Here is a 25660-nt window from a genome sequence, read left to right on the forward strand (position 1 = left end):
GTGTAACGCCCGGTAACGTTACGATGGCCCGTCCAGTGGGTCCGCCGCACGGGATACGCACGGATATAAAAGCAGATAACTATGTTTTATTCGTGAAAATGTGGAGTGCTTAGATTCGTCATTTACAACAACTACAACAATAAAGGTAAATAATTGTACACTGATATTTCATTATCGTAAAGTATGATTGATTGATTCATTGTTAGATTGACACAAAAGTTGAGAAAACTGAGTTTACAGGTTATGTCATACTATTGACAAATGTTGATAGTGTTAAGTAAATTATTAGTTTAAATCACTCTGCAATCAATCGTAATTCAGTCGATTGAGAAGAAACAGCGCATATTGCTAGTCAAACATTTAAAATAACAATTATAACCTCTAACCTGTCATAACAGTGCGACCAAACAAACGAACTAAACCGACCAATCACCACGCGCGGAGTTAGAATTTAACTGTGTTTAGCAAGAATTTCAAATGTTTTATTCAACTTTACCATTTTACAATAACAAATTTTAATTAATTTCAAATTATGTACAATGTTTTAGTAAACAAAATATATTTCTATAGTTAAAATTTGTGCAATTCTTATTTTCATTCAATTCCTTGTTCCTATTGTGCAATTTAATAATATTCATATCAATAAATATTCTACCGAGAAAATGGTAACGTAAAATAATGTCAATAAATGTCACGTAAAATCTTCGCCCGTAAAACCGACTTTACAGGCAACCATAATTTTTACATAGTGATTTATTAATCACAATGACTGCAACGTTAGCATAATTTATTATCTTTTTAATTTTTCAGTTTATTCTCTAAGTTAGTTTTGGTTTGAATATAATATCAGTGTTTGTATGTATTAAAATAATTATTTGATTTAAAACCTTAATATTTTTATATTTTGAAGTTAGTTTTTGAATTTAAAAGTGTATGGGAAAATTTATATTTTGTAATTATTTTTATGAAGTGTCTGGCGAAGATAGCCCTGCCATCGAAAGGCCTTACACAGTTAAAAATTTAAAATTATTAGTTGCTGTGACAATGTAGTGATTTCTATTTCTTGATTACTGTAATAACTAATGTTACAGGAAATCCCAAACTTAATTACTGTAAATATGCAAAAAACATATTTTTTATATACACCTGCATGAAATATAACATAGAAAACAAAATTCTTGAGTACCTTTAACCGATGATGTCTAGGGAATACCAACTCTTTCGATTTAGATCTCTTAGCGATCTTATAAATATGCTCCTCTACATACTTTCAGAGAAAGACACAAAATGTCTAACATAAACAAATCGTACATATTCATAGAATACTAAAGAACTTGCTAACAATTGTAATGTATGCCTCAGGTGGGCACCGTGTTCCTGTACGGAGTGCCGATAGTCTCTCTAGTCATCGAGGCTCAAGAGCGGCTCTGTCTGGCCCAGATAAGCAACACACTGCTCAAGGAGTTCAGCTACAATGAGATCCACAACCGACGGGTGGCGCTGGGCATCACGTGTGTCCAGTGCACTCCAGTACAGCTGGAGATCCTCCGGAGGGCTGGAGCCATGCCGGTGTCCTCCAGACGGTGCGGCATGATCACCAGAAGGTAAGAATCTTCTTGTGCCAGAATTGTTCATTTTCAGTGCACTCAAGTACAGCTGGAGATCCTCCGGAGGGCTGGAGCCTTGCCGGTGTCCTCCAGGCGGTGCGGCGTGATCACCAGAAGGTAAAAACCTTCTTGTGCCAGAATTGTTGGTGTGCTTCTTGACAAAACTGTTATCTGAACTTTTGATGTTCAGGCCATTCCTTTATTAAATGGAGTAGAGTCACTCAACTTCTGTTTATATCATGATCACTTTTCCACAAGTCACCTTGGTAATTTGCATTCTTTTTATATTAAATTATGTGTAAGAAGTTATTGTTATCGGTTCCGATTCAAGATAACGACTGAGTAACGGTTGATTATTATTTTTGATCTTATAGTAATAATTAATAACTCCCATTTCCAATACATAACTTATAATTTTTTTGACTTTATAGAAAATTTCGACTCCGCAACTATGGATTTATTAATAAGTGAGTTGAAAGACTGTAAACTACCAAGATCGGTATCCTAGGGGGGAAAAACGGTCTTTGGTGCAATCGTAGGCTACTTAAACACACATTTTAATCTGTTAAAATAGTGACGTCTGCCCGTGAGGTCTTAAAAATGTAATATATAAGAAAATTTATGTTCATTGATCATTTTCTTCTTTTCTTTCTGGAATCATATGTGATCCTAGGGACAAATCCCAAATGATAACATTTTGTATCCTTTTGGGCGAAGAAGATTTAATCTCTAGGAACCCTTGCTCACTGCAATCCTTTTATTTCCTCAGGGAAGCGGAGAGGCTCTGCAAGAGTTTCCTGGGCGACAACACCCCGCCCAGACTCCCGGACGACTTTGCGTTCAGCGTCCATCACGAGTGCGCCTGGGGGTGTCGAGGCGCCTTCCTCCCTTCGCGCTACAACTCCTCCCGAGCCAAGTGTATCAAGTGTGCCGTCTGCGGCCTCTTCTTCTCGCCCAACAAATTCATCTTCCACTCGCACCGCACTGGCCCCAACGCCAAGTACGTGCAGCCGGACGCCGCCAACTTCAACTCCTGGCGGAGGCACATGAGGCTCAGCGGGAACCCGCCGGACGAGATTGTTCACGCTTGGGAAGACGTCAAGGTAAGCTTTTTTTAATCTATTTTAATTTAACATGAACCGGTGGCTAAATTAAACTGTGCGATGGGGAAGGAGGTGACAATACGAAAACTAGTAGAGCATGAGTTTTCTATTTATTTTTATCTATAAGTAGTATAGAATTGGGTGGATTATTCCTTACGACAAATGTTTGAGCGAAGGCAAAAATGTAAGTTCCTTTTCTTCCTTGACCATCATAAATGTTTTAGAAATACTATTTTTTAAATCCGGTCAGTGTAAATGCAGTCTTCTGAACATCAATGGTCTATTATATCTTTTAAAAACACTTTTAGGTTAAAAAAAAATATCCCAAAATCTTGAATCTCGGACTTTGGGGTTGGTCTGTTTTATAATATATTTTAGGCAAACAGGAAGATGTTGCCTAAAGCATGAGTTAAAGAGAGAATTACCAATTCATTTGAAAGGTTCAGTGGATTTTTAAAATGTAAAGTTTTCTTATTGACTATTATTATAGGATTGGGTGAGGTATTCCTCACAACAAATGTGAAGCCAAAAATTTAATTTAATTTTCTTCTTTGACCGTCACAAATGTTAGAAGTATTTTTATCCGATCAGTGTAAATGCAATTTTCTGAACATTAATTATCCATCTATATCTTTTAGAAACTTTTATAAAAAAATCCCAAAATCTTGGACCTTGGACTTTGAGGTTGGTCTATTTTATTATATAAAGGCAAACGAGAAGATGATGCCTAAACCATAGATTAAAAAGGACATTGCCAATGGAATTTTAAAATGTACAAATTTTGTTATTAAATCAATAGGTTTTCACGGTTTTAAAACCCACTAACAGCTAAAATACCGGTTCCAGGCCATGTTCAACGGAGGGACAAGAAAACGTCTGCTCGCATCGGCTTCGTCTCACCCTCCTAGATCTCCACCAGTAAAATCCCCTGAGGGGACTAACCCATCGCCGCCCCCTTTCCAGCTGCCCCCTCCGGCGCCCCCGCGAGTTCCGCCGCTGCCCATCGTCATGGACTACGTCTGGCACAAGCACTCCTTCTCTCCTTACTCTGCCCTGCCCTGGCTGGGATTGCCGACAGCTTCGCCCCTACTGTTGCCCCCCGCTGATGGCAAGATATACCCCTCCGCCTTCAGACCTGTCTACTCTGCCCCGCGCGCAGCAGAGGCGGCCGAAGACGACGAGACCGTCGATATCGAGACTTGCCCGGAGGACGATGTCAAGCCGTGCTGGACGCCTCCCAGGCCGAGCTCTCAGGTCAGTTTGTTATTGACATGTGATACATATACTCATTAAAATTGTTTTTATTATTAAGATACAATAAAGGATGGTCTCTTTTGGCTTTCAATTGGACAATTTTTCTTTATTGTTCTTTTTATTTGACAAGGAAGGAGTATTCAACAACACTTGTCGCGTAACAGGCTTCGCTGAGTTTTAATAGCTCTTTTCAGACATTCCATTGACAGATAAAAGGCAGGTGTAAATAAAAATTTGCCAGCTCCCCCAGAGTAATTGTACTTCGCTAACGCTCAGCCAATAACAGATAAAGCAAATCAGTTTACTTAAAGTATTGTATCTGAAATTGAGAATCGTGTTACATTAATACAATTCAATATGTTATTCCTTCATACATCCTAAAGACGGCTTTAATCTGTTCCTTAGGTCAATTTTTCTACAACTTTCCTTATTGGATAAATTCAGTGAGGAATATAATAATTAATAATTTTTTGTCACGTCAGAGTTTAAAATGCGTACAATATGTTACGCATAATGTTAATGACTACGCTGTATAAAAATTAATGCCAAAACTGTTTGATCAAATCTTCAAAAACGAAAACAAAGCCAAAGTCCAAGTTATTTACGGCTGTTAGATTTAGAGTCATAAACCTTTCCCAACGTTATTTGCAAGCTATAACCAGATTTAGAGTTAATTTTGAACAGGATAAACGTGAAATAAGCCGAAGAATGTTGAAGTTTAATAACCAATACTAGTTAGCTAGAATGTGGTGTTCTAAACTACGATTTAAAAACACACAGTTTTAAAACTACGATTGACTAAAGTCGGACCGTAGATAATGCTGTAAAAGTTTGTTTGATGAGGCATCTGTGATTCCTTTTCGTAGTTATTTGCATTTCATTGTAAAGAATATATCCGCTTAAAATTACAGATCACTGTAACAATGGTATGGATTGAGGAAAAGGTTTTTTCTCAATTAGTACAATCTAAAAACCTTCGGTTAGTCCTCACCCTCCTCTTTTGGTTAGTCTTCTACATTCCCAAGTATTATAGTTTTTCAAAGGGATTAATCGAGGATTTACTGAAAATCTCTCCCTAACGCTGAAACTTCTATAAGTACGACTAGGTCGGGATTACAATCTGTGGTAAAGGGTTGCTGCTATAAAGCGACGAGATGGAAGTTGCTACAGTTTGCGGATGGGAGTTTTATCACTTTAAACCAAGGACTTGACACCATTCAACTAACGGCGGATTTCCCTCAAACGTTGCCGCTTTCTTAAGCGAGTTTCTTTAACGACTTGTCTGTAAAGAGATGGCTCTTTTGTCGGGGGCGGCTGAAAACTTTTCAAGCTGAAATTGAGTTTGGTTCCCGTAGAAAGGACTCGTTTAAATCTCTGCAAGACTCGGATGTCGGATTGTTTTACAGACGGTGGAGCGATAACGGAGATCTAGAGTTGTTTTTGGAATTGATACTCCACCTTCGTACACATGACTCTCATTTCGATATCTGCTCTTTCTCTTGAAGGTTAGTCTAGTTTAGGTTATGGGGGTAGGTATATGACAGAACCTGACCTTTTTAAGGTGCCCTTGACCTTTCAACACTTAAATGAAAATGTATCCAAAAAATAAGTAGTGTGTGAGTCTCTTTTATACTATTATACAAACTAAAAGTTACTTCTAAATTTTTTACGACTATCTTAAACCATTATTAAATAAAAATGGAACGATTACAAACGTTTACGAATGTCAAGTTTATCAGCATTTGCCATCGTCCGTAAAACTAGGTTTCGAGATCTGCAATCTGATCTCTTCCTCAGGTAAAGTAAACAAATCATACCAGAGCGTAGTGACTGGCATAAGTCAGAAGTCACAACTAACAAGTTCTGTGTCAACTCCGTGTATACTATCTCTACGAAACCTGGACTTAAAAAAGACAAAACCCTAATGGTTTAAATTGATCTAAAGAGTACACATCACAATAGGTCTTCTCTGAACGACCATCCATTAAAAACTTACCAGAGGCTAATAGCAAACGGCTAGCGCCATAGCAGAAAATATACTGAAACAAATCTGCTTTGGTTACAAGTGATTCAAACAATGCCTTATTTTATCAGTCGAAGTTAGGGCTAATAAGCCCTCTCCAACACGTTAGACGGCTTAGAGAGGTGACTTCCTAACCACCATTAATGGCCAGGCAGGCTTGCAAGGACAGGATCGCTCAGCGGTCACCCATCCAAGCAGCAGCCACGCTCGACGTTACGATAAAATCCGTTACATTGCGCCATTGGAAACCATACAGTTTTGAGGATTTTGGGAATACAAAAATTTTAAAAAATGGCAACGAATATCTCGATGGAAAGTATATAGTGAGCATTGAAAAAAGCTTGAAGAATAGACACCCTGCACCCACTATGCCAAGCTGAAAGGTTTAATAGTTGAGGTGATCCTATTGTACTTTGGTTGTTTCATTTTTAGAATTTCATAGTCACATCCTTTTAAAATAACTTCCCTGATGACAATAGAATCACTTCTTGACGAAGTATTGTTACTTAATATAGAAATTGGGGTTCATTTTTATCTCATGGAAAATTATTGCAGATACGTTTAACAGTAAGTATAAATTATACTTAAAATAATCACACTGTTTGAATATAAAATATAGTCGAACTATGAAAATTCCATCTTGACTTACGAAAAATCACATTATTTTATAAAAGGATATATCTGACCAAACAACCCTTTTCCATGTGCATACTGTAAACAATGGACAATCTTTCCTTCAGAAGTTTCCTGTGAGCATCAAATTAGCTTGCCAAAGTTATTACATAAACTTCTCATGGAACGATAAAATACGTTCCTATTTCTGCAGTGTTCAAGGAAGTTACCAAATCAAATCATTTTAATTTTACCATACCATTTGAAAATCGATTACACCTCATTAATTTCAATATGCAGAATCCAAAGTCGTCTACATAATTTGGAGGGAACTTTTATGCTTATTTTAAATTCCATGAATGTATTATTAACTCGACCTCCCCTGTCAACACCAACTACTTGACAACTCTACATACCCTGGATGCAGAAGAAAAGGTATAGTGTTTTGTAGAACGTAACGCACTTGAATTCTGCATGTCCAAACGTTTTAATTAATCAATTTAACTTGTGATTTTAGTCAGCACGCATAATTAATAGACATTATATGTACATAGTGATTTATTAATCACAACGACTGCAACGTTATCATAATTTATTATCTTTTGGATTTTTCAATTCTTTAAGTTAGTTTTGTTTTGGATATAATATCAGTGTTTGTATGTATTAAAATGATAATTTTATTTAAAACCTTAATATTTGTATATTTTGAAGTTAGTTTTTAAATTTAAATGTAAATGAGAAAATTTATGTTTTTTTAATTATTTTTATGAAGTGTCTGGCAAAGATAGCCCTTCCATCGAAAGGCCTTACACAGTTAAAAAGTTAAAATTGTTAGTTGCTGTGACAATATAGTGATTTCCATTTCTTGATTACTGTAATAACCACTGTTACAGGGAATCCTAAACTTAATCATTGCAAATATGCAAAACACATTTTTTTATATACACCTGCATGAAAGATAACATAGAAGACAAAATCTTGAGTACCGGTACCTTTAACCGATGATGTCTATGAGAAAGAATACTCACTCTTTCCTTTTAGATCTCTTAGCGATCTTATTAATATGCTCCTCTACACACCTTCTAGAAAGACACAACATGTCCAGCATGAACAAATCGTACATATTCATATAATACTAAAGCACTTGCTGACAATTGTAATGTATGCCTCAGGTGGGCACCGTGTTCCTGTACGGAGTGCCGATAGTCTCTCTAGTCATCGAGGCTCAAGAGCGGCTCTGTCTGGCCCAGATTAGCAACACACTGCTCAAGGAATTCAGCTACAACGAGATCCACAACCGACGGGTGGCGCTGGGCATCACGTGTGTCCAGTGCACTCCAGTACAGCTGGAGATCCTCCGGAGGGCTGGAGCCATGCCGGTGTCCTCCAGACGGTGCGGCATGATCACCAGAAGGTAAGACTCTTCTTGTGGCAGAATTGTTCATGTCCAGTGCACTCTAGTACAGCTGGATATCCTCCAGAGGGCTGGAGTCATGCCGGTGTCCTCCAGACGGTGCGGCATGATCACCAGAAGGTAAGACTTCTTGTGGCAGAATTGTTCATGTCCAGTGCACTCTAGTACAGCTGTATATCCTCCAGAGGGCTGGAGTCATGCCGGTGTCCTCCAGACGGTGCGGCATGATCACCAGATGGTAAGACTCTTCTTGTGGCAGAATTTTTCATGTCCAGTGCACTCCAGTACAGCTGGAGATCCTCCGGAGGGCTGGAGCCATACCGGTGTCCTCCAGACGGTGCGGCATGATCACCAGAAGGTAGGACTCTTCTTGTGCCAGAATTGTTCATGTCCAGTGCACTCTAGTACAGCTGGAGATCCTCCGGAGAGCTGGAGCCATGCCGGTGTCCTCCAGGCGGTGCGGCGTGATCACTAGAAGGTAAAAACCTTCTTGTGCAATATTTTTGATGTGCTTCTCGACAAAACTGTTGAAATTTTGATGTTCAGGCCATTCCTTTATTAAATGGAGTAGAGTGACTCAACTTCTGTTCGTATCATGATCACTTTTCCACAAGTCACCTTGTTAATTTTTATTCTTTTTATATTAAATCATGTGTAAGAAGTTATCGGTTCCGATTCAAGATAACGACTGAGTAACGGTTGATTATTATTTTTGATCTTATAGTAATTAATAACTCAATGTCCAATACGTAACTTATCATTTTTTTTAACTAATATAGAAAATGTTGACTCCGCAACTATGGATTTATTCATAAGTGAGTTGAAAGACTGTTACACTACCAAGATCGGTATCCTAGGGGGAAAACGTTGTCTTTGATGCAATCGTAGGCTACTTAAACACACATTTTAATCTGTTAAAATAGTGACGTCTGCCCGTGAGGTCTTAAAAATATAATATATCACAATAGTTATGTTCATTGATCATTTTCTTCTTTGCTTTCTGGAACTATGTGTGAACCTAGGGACGAATCCCAAATGATAACATTTTGGATCCTTTAATCTCTAGGATCTGTCCACTGCAATCCTTTTATTTCCTCAGGGAAGCGGAGAGGCTCTGCAAGAGTTTCCTGGGCGACAACACCCCGCCCAGACTCCCGGACGACTTTGCGTTCAGCGTCCATCACGAGTGCGCCTGGGGGTGTCGAGGCGCCTTCCTCCCTTCGCGCTACAACTCCTCCCGGGCCAAGTGTATCAAGTGCGCCGTCTGCGGCCTCTTCTTCTCGCCCAACAAGTTCATCTTCCACTCGCACCGGACTGGCCCCAACGCCAAGTACGTGCAGCCGGACGCCGCCAACTTTAACTCCTGGCGGAGGCACATGAGGCTCAGCGGCAACCCGCCGGACGAGATTGTCCACGCTTGGGAAGACGTCAAGGTAAGCTTGTTCCAATAATGCTGGAAATATAATCTAAAATTTTAAGTATTAAGTCTAACATGAACCGTGGCCAATTAAACTGTGCCATGGGGAAGGAGGTGACAATACGAAAACTAGTAGTGCATGAGTTTGCATGATCTATAAGTAGTATAGAATTGGGTGGATTATTCCTTACGACAAATGTTTGAGCGAAGGCAAAAAGTTAAGTTCCTTTTCTTCCTTGACCATCATAAATGTTAGAAGTACTATTTTTTAAATCCGGTTAGTGTAAATGCAGTCTTCTGAACATCAATGGTCTATTATATCTTTTAAAAACACTTTTAGGTTAAAAAATATCCTATAATCTTGAATCTTGGACTTTAGAGTTGGTCTGTTTTATAATATATTTCAGGCAAACAGGAAGATGTTGCCTAAAGCATGAGTTAAAGAGGGAATTACCAATTCATTTAAGGGTTAAATAAATTTTTAAAATGTAAAGTTTTCTTATTGACTACCATTATAGGATTGGATGAGGTATTCCTCACAACAAATGTGAAGCCAAAAATTTAATTTAATCTTCTTCTTTGACCGTCACAAATGTTAGAAGTATTTTTATCCGATCAGTGTAAATGCAATTATCTAAACATTAATTATCCATCTATATCTTTTAGAAACTTTTAGGTAAAAAAAATCCCAAAATCTTGGACCTTGGACTTTAGGGTTGGTCTATTTTATTATATAGTAAAGGCAAACAAGAAGATGTTGCCTAAACCATAGGTTAAAGAGGACATTGCCAATGGAATTTTAAATTGTACAAATTTTGTTATTAAATCAATAGGTTTTCACGGTTTTAAAACCCACTAACAGTTAAAATACCGGTTCCAGGCCATGTTTAACGGAGGAACAAGAAAACGTTTGCTCGCATCGGCTTCTTCTCATCCACCGAGGTCTCCACCAGTAAAATCCCCAGAGGGAACAAACCCATCGCCGCCCCCTTTCCAGCTGCCCCCTCCGGCGCCCCCGCGAGTTCCGCCGCTGCCCATCGTCATGGACTACGTCTGGCACAAGCACTCCTTCTCCCCTTACTCTGCCCTGCCCTGGCTGGGATTGCCGACAGCTTCGCCCCTACTGTTGCCCCCCGCTGATGGCAAGATATACCCCTCCGCCTTCAGACCTGTCTACTCTGCCCCGCGCGCAGCAGAGGCGGCCGAAGACGATGAGACTGTCGATATCGAGACTTGCCCGGAGGACGATGTCAAGCCGTGCTGGACCCCTCCCAGGCCGAGCTCTCAGGTCAGTTTGATACGGACATGTGATACATATACTCATTAAAATTGTTTTTATTATTAAGATACAATAAAGGATGGTCTCTTTTGGCTTTCAATTGGACAATTATTCTTTATTGTTCTTTAGATTCTTCTTTCTATTTGACAAGGAAGGAGTGTGCAACAATACTTGTCGCGTAACAGTCTTCGCTGAGTTTTAATAGCTCATTTCAGACATTCCATTGGCAGATGTAAATGAATGAAGAAAATTTGCCAGCCCCCGAGTAATTGGCTTCGCTAACGCTCAGCCAATAACAGATAAAGCAAATCAGTTTACTTCAAGTATTGTATCTGAAATTGAGAATCGTGTTACATTAATACAATTCAAAGTTATTCTTTCATATTTCCTTCAGGCGGCTTTAATCTGTTCCTTAGGTCAATTTTTCTACAACTTTCCTTATTGGATAAATTCAGTGAGGAATATAATAATTAATAATTTTTTGTCACGTTAGAGTTTAAAATGCGTAAAATATGTTACGCATAATGTTAATGACTACGCTGTATAAAAATTAATGCCACAACTTTTTGATCAACTTCTCAAAAACGAAAACAAAGCTAAAGTCCAAGTTATTTACGGCTGTTAGATTTAGAGTCATAAACCTTTCCCAACGTTATTTGCAAGCTATAACCAGATTTAGAGTTAATTTTGAACAGGATAAACGTGAAATAAGCCGAAGAATGTTGAAGTTTAATAACCAATACTAGTTAGCAGAATGTGGTGTTCTAAACTACGATTTAAAAACACACATTTTAAAACTACGATTGACTAAAGTCGGACCGTAGCATAGTGCTGTAAAAGTTTGTTTGATGAGGCTTCTGTGTTTCCTTTTCGTAGTTATTTGCATTTCATTGTAAAGAATATATCCGTTAAAAATTACAGATCACTGTAACAATGGTATGGATGAAGGAAAAGGTTTTTTCTCAATTAGGACAATCTAAAAACCGGTTAGTCCTCACCCTCCTCTTTTGGTTAGTCTTCTACATTCCCAAGTATTATAGTTTTTCAAAGGGATTAATCGAGGATTTACTGAAAATCTCTCCCTAACGCTGAAACTTCTATAAGTACGACTAGGTCGGGATTACAATCTGTGGTAAAGGGTTGCTGCTATAAAGCGACGAGATGGAAGTTGCTACAGTTTGCGGATGGGAGTTTTATCACTTTAAACCAAGGACTTGACACCATTCAACTAACGGCGGATTTCCCTCAAACGTTGCCGCTTTCTTAACCGAGTTTCTTTAACGACTTGTCTGTAAAGAGATGGCTCTTTTGTCGGGGGCGGCTGAAAACTTTTCAAGCTGAAATTGAGTTTGGTCCCCGTAGAAAGGACTCGTTTAAATCTCTGCAAGACTCGGGTGTCAGATTGTCTTACATACGGTGGAGCGATAACGGAGATCTAGAGTTGTTTTTGTGGTGAATTGATACTCCACCTTCGTACACATGACTCTCATTTCGATATCTGCTCTTTCTCTTGTAGGTTAGTCTAGTTTAGGTTGTGGGTTGTAGATATATGACACAACCTGACCTTTTTAAGTTGCCCTTGACCTTTCAACACTTAAATGAAAATTTATCTAAAAAAAAGTAGTGTGTGAGTATCTTTTACACCATTATACAAACTAAAAGTTACTTCTAAATTTCTTACGACTATCTTAAACCATTATTAAATAAAAATGGAATGATTACAAACGTTTACGACTGTCAAGTTTTTCAGCATTTTGCCATCGTCCGTAACACTACGTTTCGAAATCTGCAATCTGATCTCTTCCTCAGGTGAATAATTAACCTAACACATAACCACAAACTAGGTTAAAGTAAACAAATCATACCAGAGCGTAGTGACTGGCATAAGTCAGAAGTCACAACAAACAAGTTCTGTGTCAACTCCATGTATCTATCTCTACGAAACCTGGACTTAACAAAAACAAAACACTAATGTTTTAAACTGATCTAAAGAGTACACATCACGATATATCTTAACTGAACGACCATCCATTGAAAACCGACCAGATTTCAATAGCAAACGGCTATCGCCATAGCAGAAAATATACTGAAACGGATCACCGTTGGTTACAAGTGATTCAAACAATGCCTTATTTTAGCAGATGAAGTTAGGGTTAAGAAGTCCTCTCTAACACTTTAGACGACTTAGAGAGGTGACTTCCTAACAACCACTAATGGCCAGGCAGGCTTGCAAGGACAGGATCGCTCAGCGGTCACCCATCCAAGCAGCAGCCACGCTCGACGTTACGATAAAAATCCGTTACATTGCGCCATTGGAAACCATACAGTTTTGAGGATTTTGGGAATACAAAAATTTAAAAAAATGGCAACGAATATCTCGATGGAAAGTATATAGTGAGCATTGAAAAAAACTTGAAGAATAGATACCCTGCGCCCACAATGCCAAACTGAAAGGGTTAATAGTTGAGGTGATCCTATTGTACTTTGGTTGTTTCATTTTTAGAATGTCATAGTCATATTCTTTTAAAATAACTTCCCTGATGACAGTAGAATCACTCCTTGACGAAGTATTGTTACTTAATATAGCAATTGGGGTTCATTTTTATCTCATGGAAAATTGTTGCAGATACGTTTAAAAGTAAGTATGTACTGTACTTAAAATAATCACACTGTTTTAAAATAATAATACAGGCGAACTATGACAACCTTTTAATGAAACCTGACTTCAGCAAGTCACATTATTTTATAAAAGAACATATCTTACGTTTCAACCCTTCTTCATATACATACTTTAAACAATGCACAATCTTTCCATCAGAAATTTACTCTGGGCATCAAATTAAATTGCCCAAAATATGACTTACATAAATTCCTCATCGGACGATAAAATATATTCCGATTTCTGTAGTGCTTAATTAAGTCATCCAGTCAAATTATTTTAATTTAATTCTCCTATTCGAAAATCGATTACACCACATAATTTAAATATCCAGAACATCCAAAATCGTCCACATAATTTGGAGGAAACTTGTATGCCTTTTCAAATTCCATAAATATATTACCAACTCGACCTCCCTGTCAACACAACTACTTGACAACCCTACGTATCCTGGATTCAGGAGAAAAGTTATACTGTTTTGTAGAACTCAACGCACTTGAATTCTGCATGTCCAAACGTTTAAATTCCAAGACATTACACATATTTCTTCAGATTATAGGCGAAATATGTATTAAGTTAAAATTTAAGAAGATAAAGTATTTTCTTTGTTGAGCACTGACATTTCAGCCAGTGAAAGAAAGGTACAACAATATTATTCATGAATAACTTAAGTAAATCAGAGTTATCGGTAGCCTGCATGGCTAAAATTACAGGGAATTCATAACCACAAGAACTACTTAACCAAAACCTTTGGTTGATGAGCTTTGTGGTATTATTGTAGCTCCTGTTGAAAGTTTTCTGAAATTTTTAGGACGTTCATTATTAAGAATTCAAATTTGAAAAGTTCTGAGATGTTTGTTGAACAGAAAGGTAGCGAAGATAGACCGAATTAGTCAAAAATTTAGTATTGATCTTGTAAAACAAATTTAGTATGAATAATAATTTGCACACAATGAGCCCAAAAACCTTTTGGATTGTTTTTTTTTTTTGTGTGTGGCTGTTGTGCCGCAGTTTGGACTTTACATTTTTTCGAATAACAAAAGGTCACGTTATGCATGACCTTAAACGTAATGGTTCATAAAAAGGAATTTCTGTAATGTATGGTACATTGCAAGAAAAATGGACAACATATGATGCAGATTAAGTTGTACTAAGAAACAACTTCATAGCGCATAGCAGAACAGTTAATGACACTATAAAGATCAACAGCGCGTATTAAATGAAGTGACCGGAGTTCTAGTGTTCTAGCACTCAGGACTGGGCTCGTGCTCTTTACACCCTTTATCTCTCCCCTCCCTCATTGTCCAACACACAGGGGTGCCGGGCAAGTGGGCATCACAGCGTGACAATGCCAAGTTGTCAAACCCGGAATAAATCGGATAAACACGAAAAAACATTCCTCATTAGGTTTAATTTAGGATTTTCATAGCAGCGGAACCGTTGAAATCGAAGACCATCGGCTGAACTTTAATTTTATGCTTAATTTAATGAATCTTTTGAGTTGATGTCAACGCAGGCAGAAGATGGACCGCCGGCGCCGTTATGTCTTGGCTAGCAACTGCCTTTAACATTAGAGACCCACAAGTTCCACCAACAGCTATTCTCCGCAGTAGACTAGACCAACCTATCTAGCCTTGCACCTCAATATTTTCAACTAGAAGGTAATAAGCCAGCCAGAAGTGAACCTTCAAGGGGCTACTTTAAATTATTGCTATATTTCATAGGAAGAGGAGTGCAGTTATTTCTATAAAAAGGTATTTCTGTGTAACATTGGGGAGTTCACGTGCTATAAAAAAGTAATTGCCAGCAATATTTGTCACGAGGTGTATTTCAGACTCCACGTCTGAATCCACTAATATTCTCCCCGAAGCAGAATTTCGAGGCAATGTCACTAATGAACAGTTAAACTATCTTATATCAAAGCAATCATATCTAGTATCAGTATCGAATCCTGTAACCTACTCCTGATCTGTTCATGACGAGCTCACTCACCATGACTCCCTCCTCATGTCACCCCTCATGTTCCGGTCCAACTATGAGGACGTATCGTATAATCAAAGATGTCATTAGGTCGACGGCTCCCCCGGGCTCGAGCAGGGATCGCGTACAATGAACTTTGACATTTAAAAAAGGTTTTGGGATACACTTTATCTGAAAAGTCGAGATATAGGTACACTCTCCAGAATTTTGATAGTATGCACATATCAAATGAACATATAATTTCTACTGTTGATTCGACTTAACCGTTATACATCATAATAATACATTTATTATATCACTATTGGTCACAAGTAAAAACACTACACAACCCATTCTGTCTCCGTGCTTATTCGGTAAGAATAACTGGTGAATTATACAAAGGCAGTCTACACTGAATATAAGCTCCACTTAGTATTCAAACTAGGTGAAAGGCTGAGTAAGCTATACAAATCTGGGTTAAGTTAGTTAACCAAAATCCTAAAATTTCAAACAGATTTGAAACCTTTTAAAGTTTTAAACTTTCATATAATGCCTCTCGTTAAGATACTACAGTAGAGTTTATGTAAATCTTTTAAACTAAATTACTAGGAAAGTTATTTTAACAGTGTTTGAACACGGTTGACTGCGACATAGAGTCTTAGTGAAGGTTAAACTTCATTTTTGTATTAAAAACTTTTGGACCTTACGAAAATCATAATAAAAAAATAGTTGTGTTGTTAAAGAAAGGACAACACCATAACATATCTTGAAATATTATCTTCTGAGTCTTCTTAACCCACACCAAAACCAATGGCCAATGTCGCAGTGTAGCGGGTACAGAGATTATCGCAAGATAACCGAATCAAGTAACGTCGAGCGTGGCTGCTGCTTGGATGGGTAACCGCTGAGCGATCCTGTCCTTGCAAGCAGCCCGTCTGCCCGGCCATTGGTGGTGGTTCCGAAGTCACCTTTATACCGTTATACAACCCGAGGTTAAGTATTAGAGAGGGTTTCTTAGTTCTAACTTCGTCTGGTAAAATAAGATATCCTTTACCTTTTTTTACAATTCGACTCTTAAGATACTTTGATCTGGTTGAGGAGAGTTTTACGTCAAGATTAAAGCCTTAAAAATCCTTGAACGTTTGTGTTCACATCCTTTGGTTGAGTGTGGTAGTACAAGGAAGTCCTAATATCTGAGCATCATAATTGCATTCCCAATATTTCGACGCGTGAATTGGAACCTCAAAGGCATGAGATTCTTTAAAGGGTTAGTTCAAGTCATAAAAAACTATTGACCACTTAACTAATAAATTTTCCAGTCCTTTAAGCACTAAAATAAAATATTGTTTTATAATTAAAAAAACAAAAAAAAATAATACACTGTAATAATATAGTACAGGAGCCAAAAACTAATTTTCACTGTGTAACCACACAAACCGGTGCTTCAAAACAGCAGAGGATTTTTTGAAAAATAATTAGTAATTTATGAACCACGCTAATTTTGATGGAGGTCAAAATCGGAGGGTGTCTAAAAGTTTATTTATCTCAGAATTTTTCCTGCACTCAAAACCGATCTCCAGACACATAAATAATAGATATATCATACTCAGATAACTAGATAAAGAGAATGAGCATTACTACCTTTAGGGTTGGCAGGGTATATGGTCAGCAGACGCTGACGGTTGGGTTTACTGTGCCAAACTAGCCAAAGAAATCATCTGAGAGTAAATTATCATTTCGTAATATTAACCCTTTTAAGACCTTCACCAAACGTGTAGCTGATGATTGATTTGTTACTTAAGAGAATTTTCTTTTGAGAAAATCCAGGATATACAATGCGAATTTGCTCTAGGTCCTGGACCTATAAGGTGACAGAAAGTGGCAAGCATCAGACAAGAGAGCAATGTTGAATTGTCGATAGCATTATCGAATTAAGCTCCCCTTGCTTCATTTAAATGAGAATTTTAAGAGGTCATTTTACATGGAGATGGCGTGTGAATGCTGTCCGCCGGGAGCCGTTCCGTCCACAACTACCACAACTTTAATGGAGTTTTTAAATATCCCACCTTCGGGATGGTAATGGTGGCCATTGTTAGATGGTCGGCCTGATTTCATGCTCTGGGCTCCGTTTGAGTCCGTAATCGCTGTCAGGAGGCTTACAAACATTCTACTTAAAGTTTGTTTTTCGAATAAGGCATTAATGCTAGTCCCTGTCAAGCCAGGAGTTTGTTGCCCCCAGAACTGTGTGTACAAATGCAAATCTTACCTACTCTCATTATATTTCCCAATATTCCTCCAAGATCCTTTGTTAGTGCTTATTTTGCGAGACTTATTTCATCAATTTTGTACTCCACCTGAAAGCCCGCGCAGTTTAACAGTAGCAACCTCATATAATTAATATATAACAAGACGTGTGTATATTTATTAGTATTTAAATAAACTTCAGGATGTTATGAAGAGAGCAATACCACATAATTAATGTATTGAGTATAAAAAATATTTGTAATAATTTCTAAAACAACGCTTGCAAAACATACGATAGTTCCCTGATACAACAGAAATTGCCAGATCTAGGGTTCAGGATTGAGATAAATAGAGATTAAGACTTATGGGACACAGATAAAACTATTTCCAAGGACTAGTCGTAGTGGAGGGGAAGTAGACCAGCGGGCTGCATCAGCGCAGGAACGACAGGAAACAGGAAACGATGATGCTCATGCGATCTAGCGGTCAGAATGTGCAATACTGACATATGGACAACTTTAATACTCATTGTAACTGTTGATAATGTAGAGTTTCCCTAATATATAAATATTAGTGCTATGGACATGCAGGGTATGAAAATGATTGAAAGGACATGAAAGTAAATGAATAATATGGCTCGGATGTCATTTTGAAAAATTAATTATAACGAAATTATAATACATTGAGACTACTCTTGGGAATGTTTCACAGTTCATATAACGTGAGTGTGAGTACAGGTGGCTAGGAGGGAGGATCTGAAAATGTCTAATCTGAAATACAAGATGCCCAAAGATTCCCGGGTTGGTAAAATATGTTTCAAAATATTTAAAATAGAGCTACAAAACCTAACACAAAGTTACTGGACATAAAAATATATTTTATCACATATTCAGTGATCCGATACTTCCTCAGGGGGGGGGGGGCGGTCAGCTAGGAGTCAGAAGAAAATCTTAAATGTACGGTCTTTATTAGTAGAGTACAGAGCCGCAAACTCGACCTCAAACAGATAACCGAGTCAAAAATGACAGCCGTTCAAAGATGGCTTGAGTTTGCAATTTGGTTAATGTAAAAAATACACTGATAAGCTTTTTGATTTTAACTTTACTAACCCAAAACTGTTTACAATTAAATGTTGTTGTTGAATAGTAAGTTTCATTATTTCTGAGAAGGATCGGTAATAAAACAAAGAAGGAAAATTAATGAGCCATGATAAACCTAAAAGAGAAAATTATTTGTGACTGATAGTGGGTATACCTCTTCAAGGTTATAGCTCTCTGAAAGTAGACACAATCGTAAATCCAGAACGCCGCAGAATGGCATTATACAAAAAGTTGACCTTTAACGACAGGTCGTATATCTGATATATCTGAGAAATCATCGCCATACAAAGAGTTTCCCTGCATTTACAGTCCGAAACATGATATCCAGAAGATCGTCATCGTATAAAAAATGAACCTCCAATCACAATTCGAGACATAGTAACCGATCAGTCATCACCAACATGTTCGAAATATGGTATCCACCCAACCATCGTTGTATTAAAAGTTTATCTTCAATTATCCAGGAAAACATAGCAATACAAAGAGTTGACCTCTAAATTCATCGCCATAGAAAATTTGAACCCTAACCACAGTTCGAGCCATGATATCCAGCCAATCATCGCTATTCAAAGAATTGACCCCAAACACAGTTTGAGCCATGGTATTCTGCAATCATCGCCATTCAGAGATGACCTCCAATTATTACAATCCGAGACATAGTATCCAGCAAATCATCGCCATACAAAGAGTTGACCCCAAGCACAGTTCAAACCAATCATTACTATACACAGAGTTGACCACCAATCACAGTTCGAGACATGGTATCCAGCCAATCTTTGCCTTAAAAAGATTTGACCCTCAAACACAGTTCAAGCCGTGGTATCCAGCCAATCGTCGCTATACAAAGAGTTGACATCCATTCACAGTTCGATACATGGAATCCAGCAAATCATCGCCATAGACAAAGTTGTTCCCACCACAAATCGAGCCATGTTATCCAGCCAATCATCGCTATTCAAAGAATTAATCCCCAATTACAGTTCTAGACATGGTATCCAGCCAATCATCGCTATACTAAGATTTGACCTCCAATTACAGTTCGAGACATGGTATCCAGCAAATCATCGCCATGCAAAGATTTAAACCCCAAACACAATTCAAGACATGGGTTCCAGCCAATCATTGCTATATTAATAGTTGACCTCCAATCATACTTCGAGACACGACATCCAGCAAATCATCACCATACAAAGAGTTGATTCACACACACAGTTCAAGCCATGGTATCCAGCCAATCATCGCTATACTAAGAGTTAACCTCCAATCATAGTTCGAGACATGGTATCCAGCAAATCATCGCCATGCAAAGGTGATCTCAAATTACAGTTTTAGACACGGTATCCAGCACGTCATCACCATACAAAGAGTTGCCCCCGACCACAATTTGAGCCAATGGTATCCAGCAAATCATCGCCATACAAAGAGTTGTCCCCAACCACAGTTCGAGATTAGGTATCCAGCCAATCATCGATATACAAAATTGACCTCCAACTACAATTCGAGACATGGTATCCAGCTAACCATCGCCTTACAAACAAATATTTACTTTTATTAACACACTAATATTCCCAACCAAGAATCGGTCTTTAAATGGGTTTCTACATTAATACGTACATCTGAATCTATATCTATCTTACTACAGGAAAACCTGCCTTCTATAACAGAGTTAAAAGGTGAAATAAGAGCTCTACTTTCCTTCCGTCAATTTAAACGTCAATATCACGAAGTAGTGGAACGAGAAGCCATTTGTAAGTAAATTGTATTGTTCACTGTAATAGGACAATACGCCATTACCCTTGAGGGAGGGGGGGGGGTCAACATTGTGACAATACTGTCAGCTGACTGACGCACATAACAGCTGATTGTCTCTCTCTGTCTCTGTCTGCCAACATAACCTCAAACAAACACACTTACATTAACAACGCTTGTCTCTGTGAGCTATTTACGTTTAGAAGAGCAATCTACTAAGTGATTGGTTGATTATTGTTTTCTAGCCTTACATAAAGCCGTATTACCAATAGAAATCTGTTTCAATTGTCCATTTTCAACTGTTCCAATAACAATGTCAGCATCGTATGAATCAAGTAAACAAAGACCAATACACCAAAGTGCTGTTAATGTACGACACTAATTTCATTGTTGTTTTGTTAAAACATTGTAGTAATGCAATAAATAATGTCTGTATCAGTTTAAAATATTTAGTTCATAGTAAAGAATGTAGACCCTAAGAATGTCCATGTACAATTTCAGTACATTCGGTTGAATAGATTATGCGTGAAACTAAAACAAACAAATGCACTTTCGAATTTATAATATTAATTAGTATAGTTCTTTTTTTACCTTTAAAATTATCCATGGACTTCATTTTTGTTAAATTTAAATCCTTGAACAAATAAATTGTACCTCATGAAAGAAAAAAAGTTTATGGCCTACGATATTGTGGAGAGTTTTTCTTCTAAGATGAACGATTTAAAAATTACTGAGCCTCACCAAAACGGTTACCATATTTGTATATATTAAAAAGCCCTATTTTCAAGAATAAAATAAGATAAAAACAAATTATTTTTATTGTCGTATGGCAGTTACATGCAGTGACAGTCAGATTTCAGACAAATGTCTCGTCAAAGAACTATTAATAAGATATATTAAAATCTTTTTAAGAACTGGAACTCATTAGATGACAAAGAATTGAGATCAGTTGTGGTTCTGTAGACTAACGTGGTTAAAATAGTAACTTTAAAACTGACATAAATATACCTAATATTATAAAATACTCAATATAAAAGTAATTAATATAAAACAGTAAAGAGAGCAATATCAACGGCAGTATTTAACAATCAAATCTATTAAAACAACAAACAAATTAATAATAACAACAAAAATTAAGAAATAAATTAATGTTAAAAGAGGCTTATGAATAAATATGGCTCATAGATAACAATGCTGGCTGGCCTGAACCTAGCAAAGTAACAGCAAGATAAATGTTAATGAAATAACAAAATAATAACAAGTTATTAAATTAAAAAGACATATCTTGACATGTCAGGAAGTCAGTCAAAGAATAACATGGGTTCTTCAAGAACCAGGCAGTTAACTTCTTTATAAATGTCCGCTCGTAATACTTATTAATGAGGTTACTAGATTTATTGTAAACTCTCTTTGGTAACATCACATTTGACCCGGCTTAAATTGAATTGAGGGGACAACAGTTCGACAGTGTAAACCGAGACAGTTTCGAACAACACGGAAAAGCAATTAACACAGTGACTGGAAGAGGGCGTCTTTATTCAAACTTAACAATCGGATTTGACTTTTAGCCGGGAGAAAATGCCAAAACTGATTAATGGGCGCCGCTTATCCTCGCGTTTTGTAATTACACCAGGGTCCCCGGGGAGGGGGGGAAGGTCCTCTCCTGACATTTCTCCAGGATTAACATTTAGTCCTGCAGGACTGGGAAAGGTCGACAGTTACGCCTTAATCAACTAACCGGTCGTCTGCCGAATAAACGTAAACAGCATTTATTAAAAATTACTCGTCATTCGCTTTTTTGAAAGGAATTAATTATGTTCCCTTCTCTATTCAATAAAACAATCTTTTATTTTATTTTATATTTTTAATAGTTAAATCTTTCAAGTAAAGAGCTGGCCTTGCAAAGAGTTCATTTTGAGCTTCTTCGTAAAGCAAAGTAAAGCAAAGATGTCTTATTTTACCAGATGAAGTTAGGTCTAACAATCATTCTCTAACCTGTGGACCACCGGCTTAAAGGTGACTTTCGAACCACCCATCCAAGCAGCATCCACGCTCGACGTTGCTTGATCCGGTTTTCTTGCGATAACCGTTGTATCCGCTACACTACTCCATTGGCCATCGCCGATTTCTTTGGATTCCATGTCTGTGACAGCGTCAAAACTCAAAATTTGTTGCGAATGTAATTATGCACCTTAGAAAAAATAAGAGAAGCCGATCCCCCATGTATGCCTTATTCTGCCCGTCCTCATGGGCCACTGGCCTGTGCGAGGATCTTATCAAACAAAATAAGGGGGAAAGTCGATACAGTACAAGATCAATGGTACTGATAAAAAGTGAAATGGTCACAGACATGATTCGAAACTGCGCTGTCTCTAACTCAGACTTAATGTCCAACGTCTTAGACTGTTCGGTTATGGGCACTACTTTTTGTAGTCTGGGTGTCTTTGATGTCGAAACGATGCGGGGGTTTCGTTTTAAGCTTCTTAGTTCTTCGTCGCCGACTTTTTTTGGGTCCCTTCAGACGAACATGACTTCAGATTTCAGGAGTCAAGTTTGCAACAGCATCAGATATCAGATGCTGGACCTAAGAGGAAGGTGAACTAAGCTAAACTCAACATTCGCATTGAATCGACTCTTCCCACCAAAGCTGCGTTATGTTTCTACATATTGAATCAACCCTTACGACCATAGTAGCTACGTTATGTGTAGAAAACTCGGTTGCTCCACCGTGATTTGGGATCGTATCTGAAACGTTCACAGTGCACTCAATTGTGCACTTGATGAGACAATAAGAACACGTCATCATCGAAATTAAATTTTTTTATTTTTGGTGTCCCTGGTGTTGAAAAAATACAAAGAGTTCGTTTTAGGCTTCTTCAGGACGTGGACTCCAGATTACAGAAGCCGTCAGTAACATCGTCATATTACAGAGGCTGCACTAAGCTAAAGGTGAAATGGAGCTGAACTCAAACGTGCGTATTAAATCAATCCTTCCTACCATAGTTACGTTATGAGTGGACTCATCTTTGAATTCCTGGAGCCCAAAGCTTTGACATACAATATCCTCTTATAATTATATCTTCAAAAATATTATTTAAATCTTGCAATTGTGAAAGTCATTTATTATATTAGGTTGTAATTTCTTGTTTGAGAACTTGAACGCAAATCTTTGATGTAAACATGCTGGATTGTAAACGCCGAAAACTCTTTTTGTCTTCGGCATAGATATTCTTTATGGTCCTAACCTTGATATTCAAAAAGTCTTGATTGACGAGGTTGGCGCTAAACTTAACGTTGAAATCCGCCATTCACTACTCGTTGACAGCCAACATATTGACTTTCATGAGTTTAATGCAAGTATTTAACTAAAATTCCTTAAGCCTAAGACTTTAACAACTTAATTGTTGGCTTAGACGCATTGGATGCAAGCGTTTGATCTCAAAATCCTTGTTGCCTGAAATTTTGACACCGAAGGTCTTTACTTGGTTACTTAAAACGCTTTAATTTTAAAATTCTAAATGTAGATTCAGGAGTTTACAATCCAATCCACTGATTTTTATAACATCAACTCTGCTTATCTTCACTGAAATTCTTGGTTTTCGAGGTTTTAACATCCGTGCAATCTTTACGACTGGTATTACAAAACACTATCGTTTTTCGTGGACAGCTGTTGACAAAGAAGATTTTTAAACCTATACGAAATATATTCTTGATTCCTTATACTCTCTTTCTCGAACAAAGCTGTGAAGGTTCAGTTCTGGGACTTAAGAACCAATCAAAATCATATAAACAAAGTTAAGTCTTATTCCCTTATTTTTTGTCGCTGCGTTATGGGAGACATCTCATTTTAAACATATAATTAGTGCAGATTGAAAGGCTTTTCAGTTTTTCTTAGTGAAGTATATACTTTTTGAATATTCAAGCGATGCAGTGCAATAAAGTCTTAAATGTTTTCTCAATTACCTATAAAACATTGAAAAACTAAAAAGCTTTCGGATACGTATTAATTATATCTTTAAAATGGGGTATATCCAACAATGCTACGACTAAAATTAAGACCGTAAAACTCCATGAAGTTCATTGATTATATTGGCAATAGTCGACTCTTAAATCAGGAGATTTCATTTAACTGACCGAATTCGAGTTCAGTGTTAACGCAAATGTATATTTAACAACATATCGTGTAAACTATACCATTTCTTTCAATGATTACTCATTTCCATTAATGCAATGAACCCATTTCACCAACCCAGTAAATATGAAAGTGGTGGGAATCAATGATTAGTCCTTGAGTACCAATTAATTACATTTACGGCAGGTGTCGCGCTGACCGGAAGTACTCGCCCTCTTCACACCGGAAGTGCTAAGCGGCTCTATAAACAATCAAGTACATTTTCATCAATCAAGTTATTGCTTTATCTTTAAGTGTTCAATCATAGCGAGGCCCGAACGCCGGCGAAATGTCAACATCCCCCCTCAAGCCCCTCACCCCTCCTCACCACCACGACCCCCCAGCGACGGCAAGGTGACGGTTCACTGCCTATACTTTAATCATAGCCCCCTCACCCTTGTTTGACACTATCAGATTATCATTTTCCAATAATTATTGTTGTTTTTAAAAAGCCGAGGTAGGATTTATCGAAGGGTTCTTTTTATGCTGTATAGGTTAATAAATGTTTGAGTGACAAACAGTTTTCAAGCAAGTCTTTACACTTTAATTTACAAAACACCAGTAGAAAACGTTGAAGCTTTAAGATACAGGATTGTTTAGGCCTGCAACCAACTACCACTTCAGACTTTTCAATACTGAAGATAGGAGCTTACCCTACGCTTGTCTCACTGCCAAATAGTGGGAGGGCTTCAGTTTGAACATTTGATTTGACTTGGCAACGTAGTGAGTTAGTAAAAATATTGTTATGGAACACTGGCTATTATTATATTTATGTTCTTCAAATGAGGGGTCACTTGAAAATGGTTAACGTTTGAAATTTTTAGTTTCTACTAAAATCCCGCATTTTTGGGGACACTAAAAATGATTAAAATTATTAAATGAAACTTCCTTTTCACATTGCACTCAAAGAATATCACCTTATTAAACTTTAGAAAAAAAATATTGTGCGGGGGAGTCCTGCGTTTTTATTCACCTGTATAAAGCTGAAACATAGTAACAGTTTAAGTGTAAAAATTTGAAAAAAAAAAACGTAAAGATAATTTTATATGAGCAATATAATACTTATTTA

The 25660-nt window shown here is 37.5% G+C and overlaps 2 protein-coding genes across 2 annotated transcripts; both read left to right on the top strand.

Moving 5' to 3' along the window:
* Positions 1-1353: 1353 nt before the first annotated feature.
* On the top strand, positions 1354-5385 carry LOC124366625 (SKI family transcriptional corepressor 2). Its single transcript, XM_046823221.1, has 4 exons — positions 1354-1604; positions 2377-2710; positions 3557-3964; positions 5371-5385. The coding sequence occupies exons 1-4, from the start codon at positions 1354-1356 to the stop codon at positions 5383-5385; spliced, it is 1008 nt and encodes a 335-aa protein (XP_046679177.1).
* A 102-nt stretch (positions 5386-5487) lies between these two features.
* Positions 5488-24996, top strand: LOC124366626 (SKI family transcriptional corepressor 2-like). Its single transcript, XM_046823222.1, has 5 exons — positions 5488-5493; positions 7772-8013; positions 9113-9446; positions 10311-10718; positions 24847-24996. The coding sequence occupies exons 1-5, from the start codon at positions 5488-5490 to the stop codon at positions 24994-24996; spliced, it is 1140 nt and encodes a 379-aa protein (XP_046679178.1).
* Positions 24997-25660: the final 664 nt, after the last annotated feature.

Source organism: Homalodisca vitripennis, chromosome 7 (genome assembly GCF_021130785.1).
Source record: "Homalodisca vitripennis isolate AUS2020 chromosome 7, UT_GWSS_2.1, whole genome shotgun sequence".
Taxonomy (NCBI): domain Eukaryota; kingdom Metazoa; phylum Arthropoda; class Insecta; order Hemiptera; family Cicadellidae; genus Homalodisca; species Homalodisca vitripennis.

Bases quoted from the DNA above. Each gene is read 5' to 3' on its own strand.
- LOC124366625 (XM_046823221.1), top strand. From the start codon at position 1,354: ATGCCTCAGGTGGGCACCGTGTTCCTGTACGGAGTGCCGATAGTCTCT. The intron at 1,605-2,376 runs GTAAGAATCTTC...TTATTTCCTCAG, and splicing joins TGCGGCATGATCACCAGAAG to GGAAGCGGAGAGGCTCTGCA. The intron at 2,711-3,556 runs GTAAGCTTTTTT...TACCGGTTCCAG, and splicing joins ACGCTTGGGAAGACGTCAAG to GCCATGTTCAACGGAGGGAC.
- LOC124366626 (XM_046823222.1), top strand. The intron at 8,014-9,112 runs GTAAGACTCTTC...TTATTTCCTCAG, and splicing joins TGCGGCATGATCACCAGAAG to GGAAGCGGAGAGGCTCTGCA. The intron at 10,719-24,846 runs GTCAGTTTGATA...TTTATCTTTAAG, and splicing joins CTCCCAGGCCGAGCTCTCAG to TGTTCAATCATAGCGAGGCC.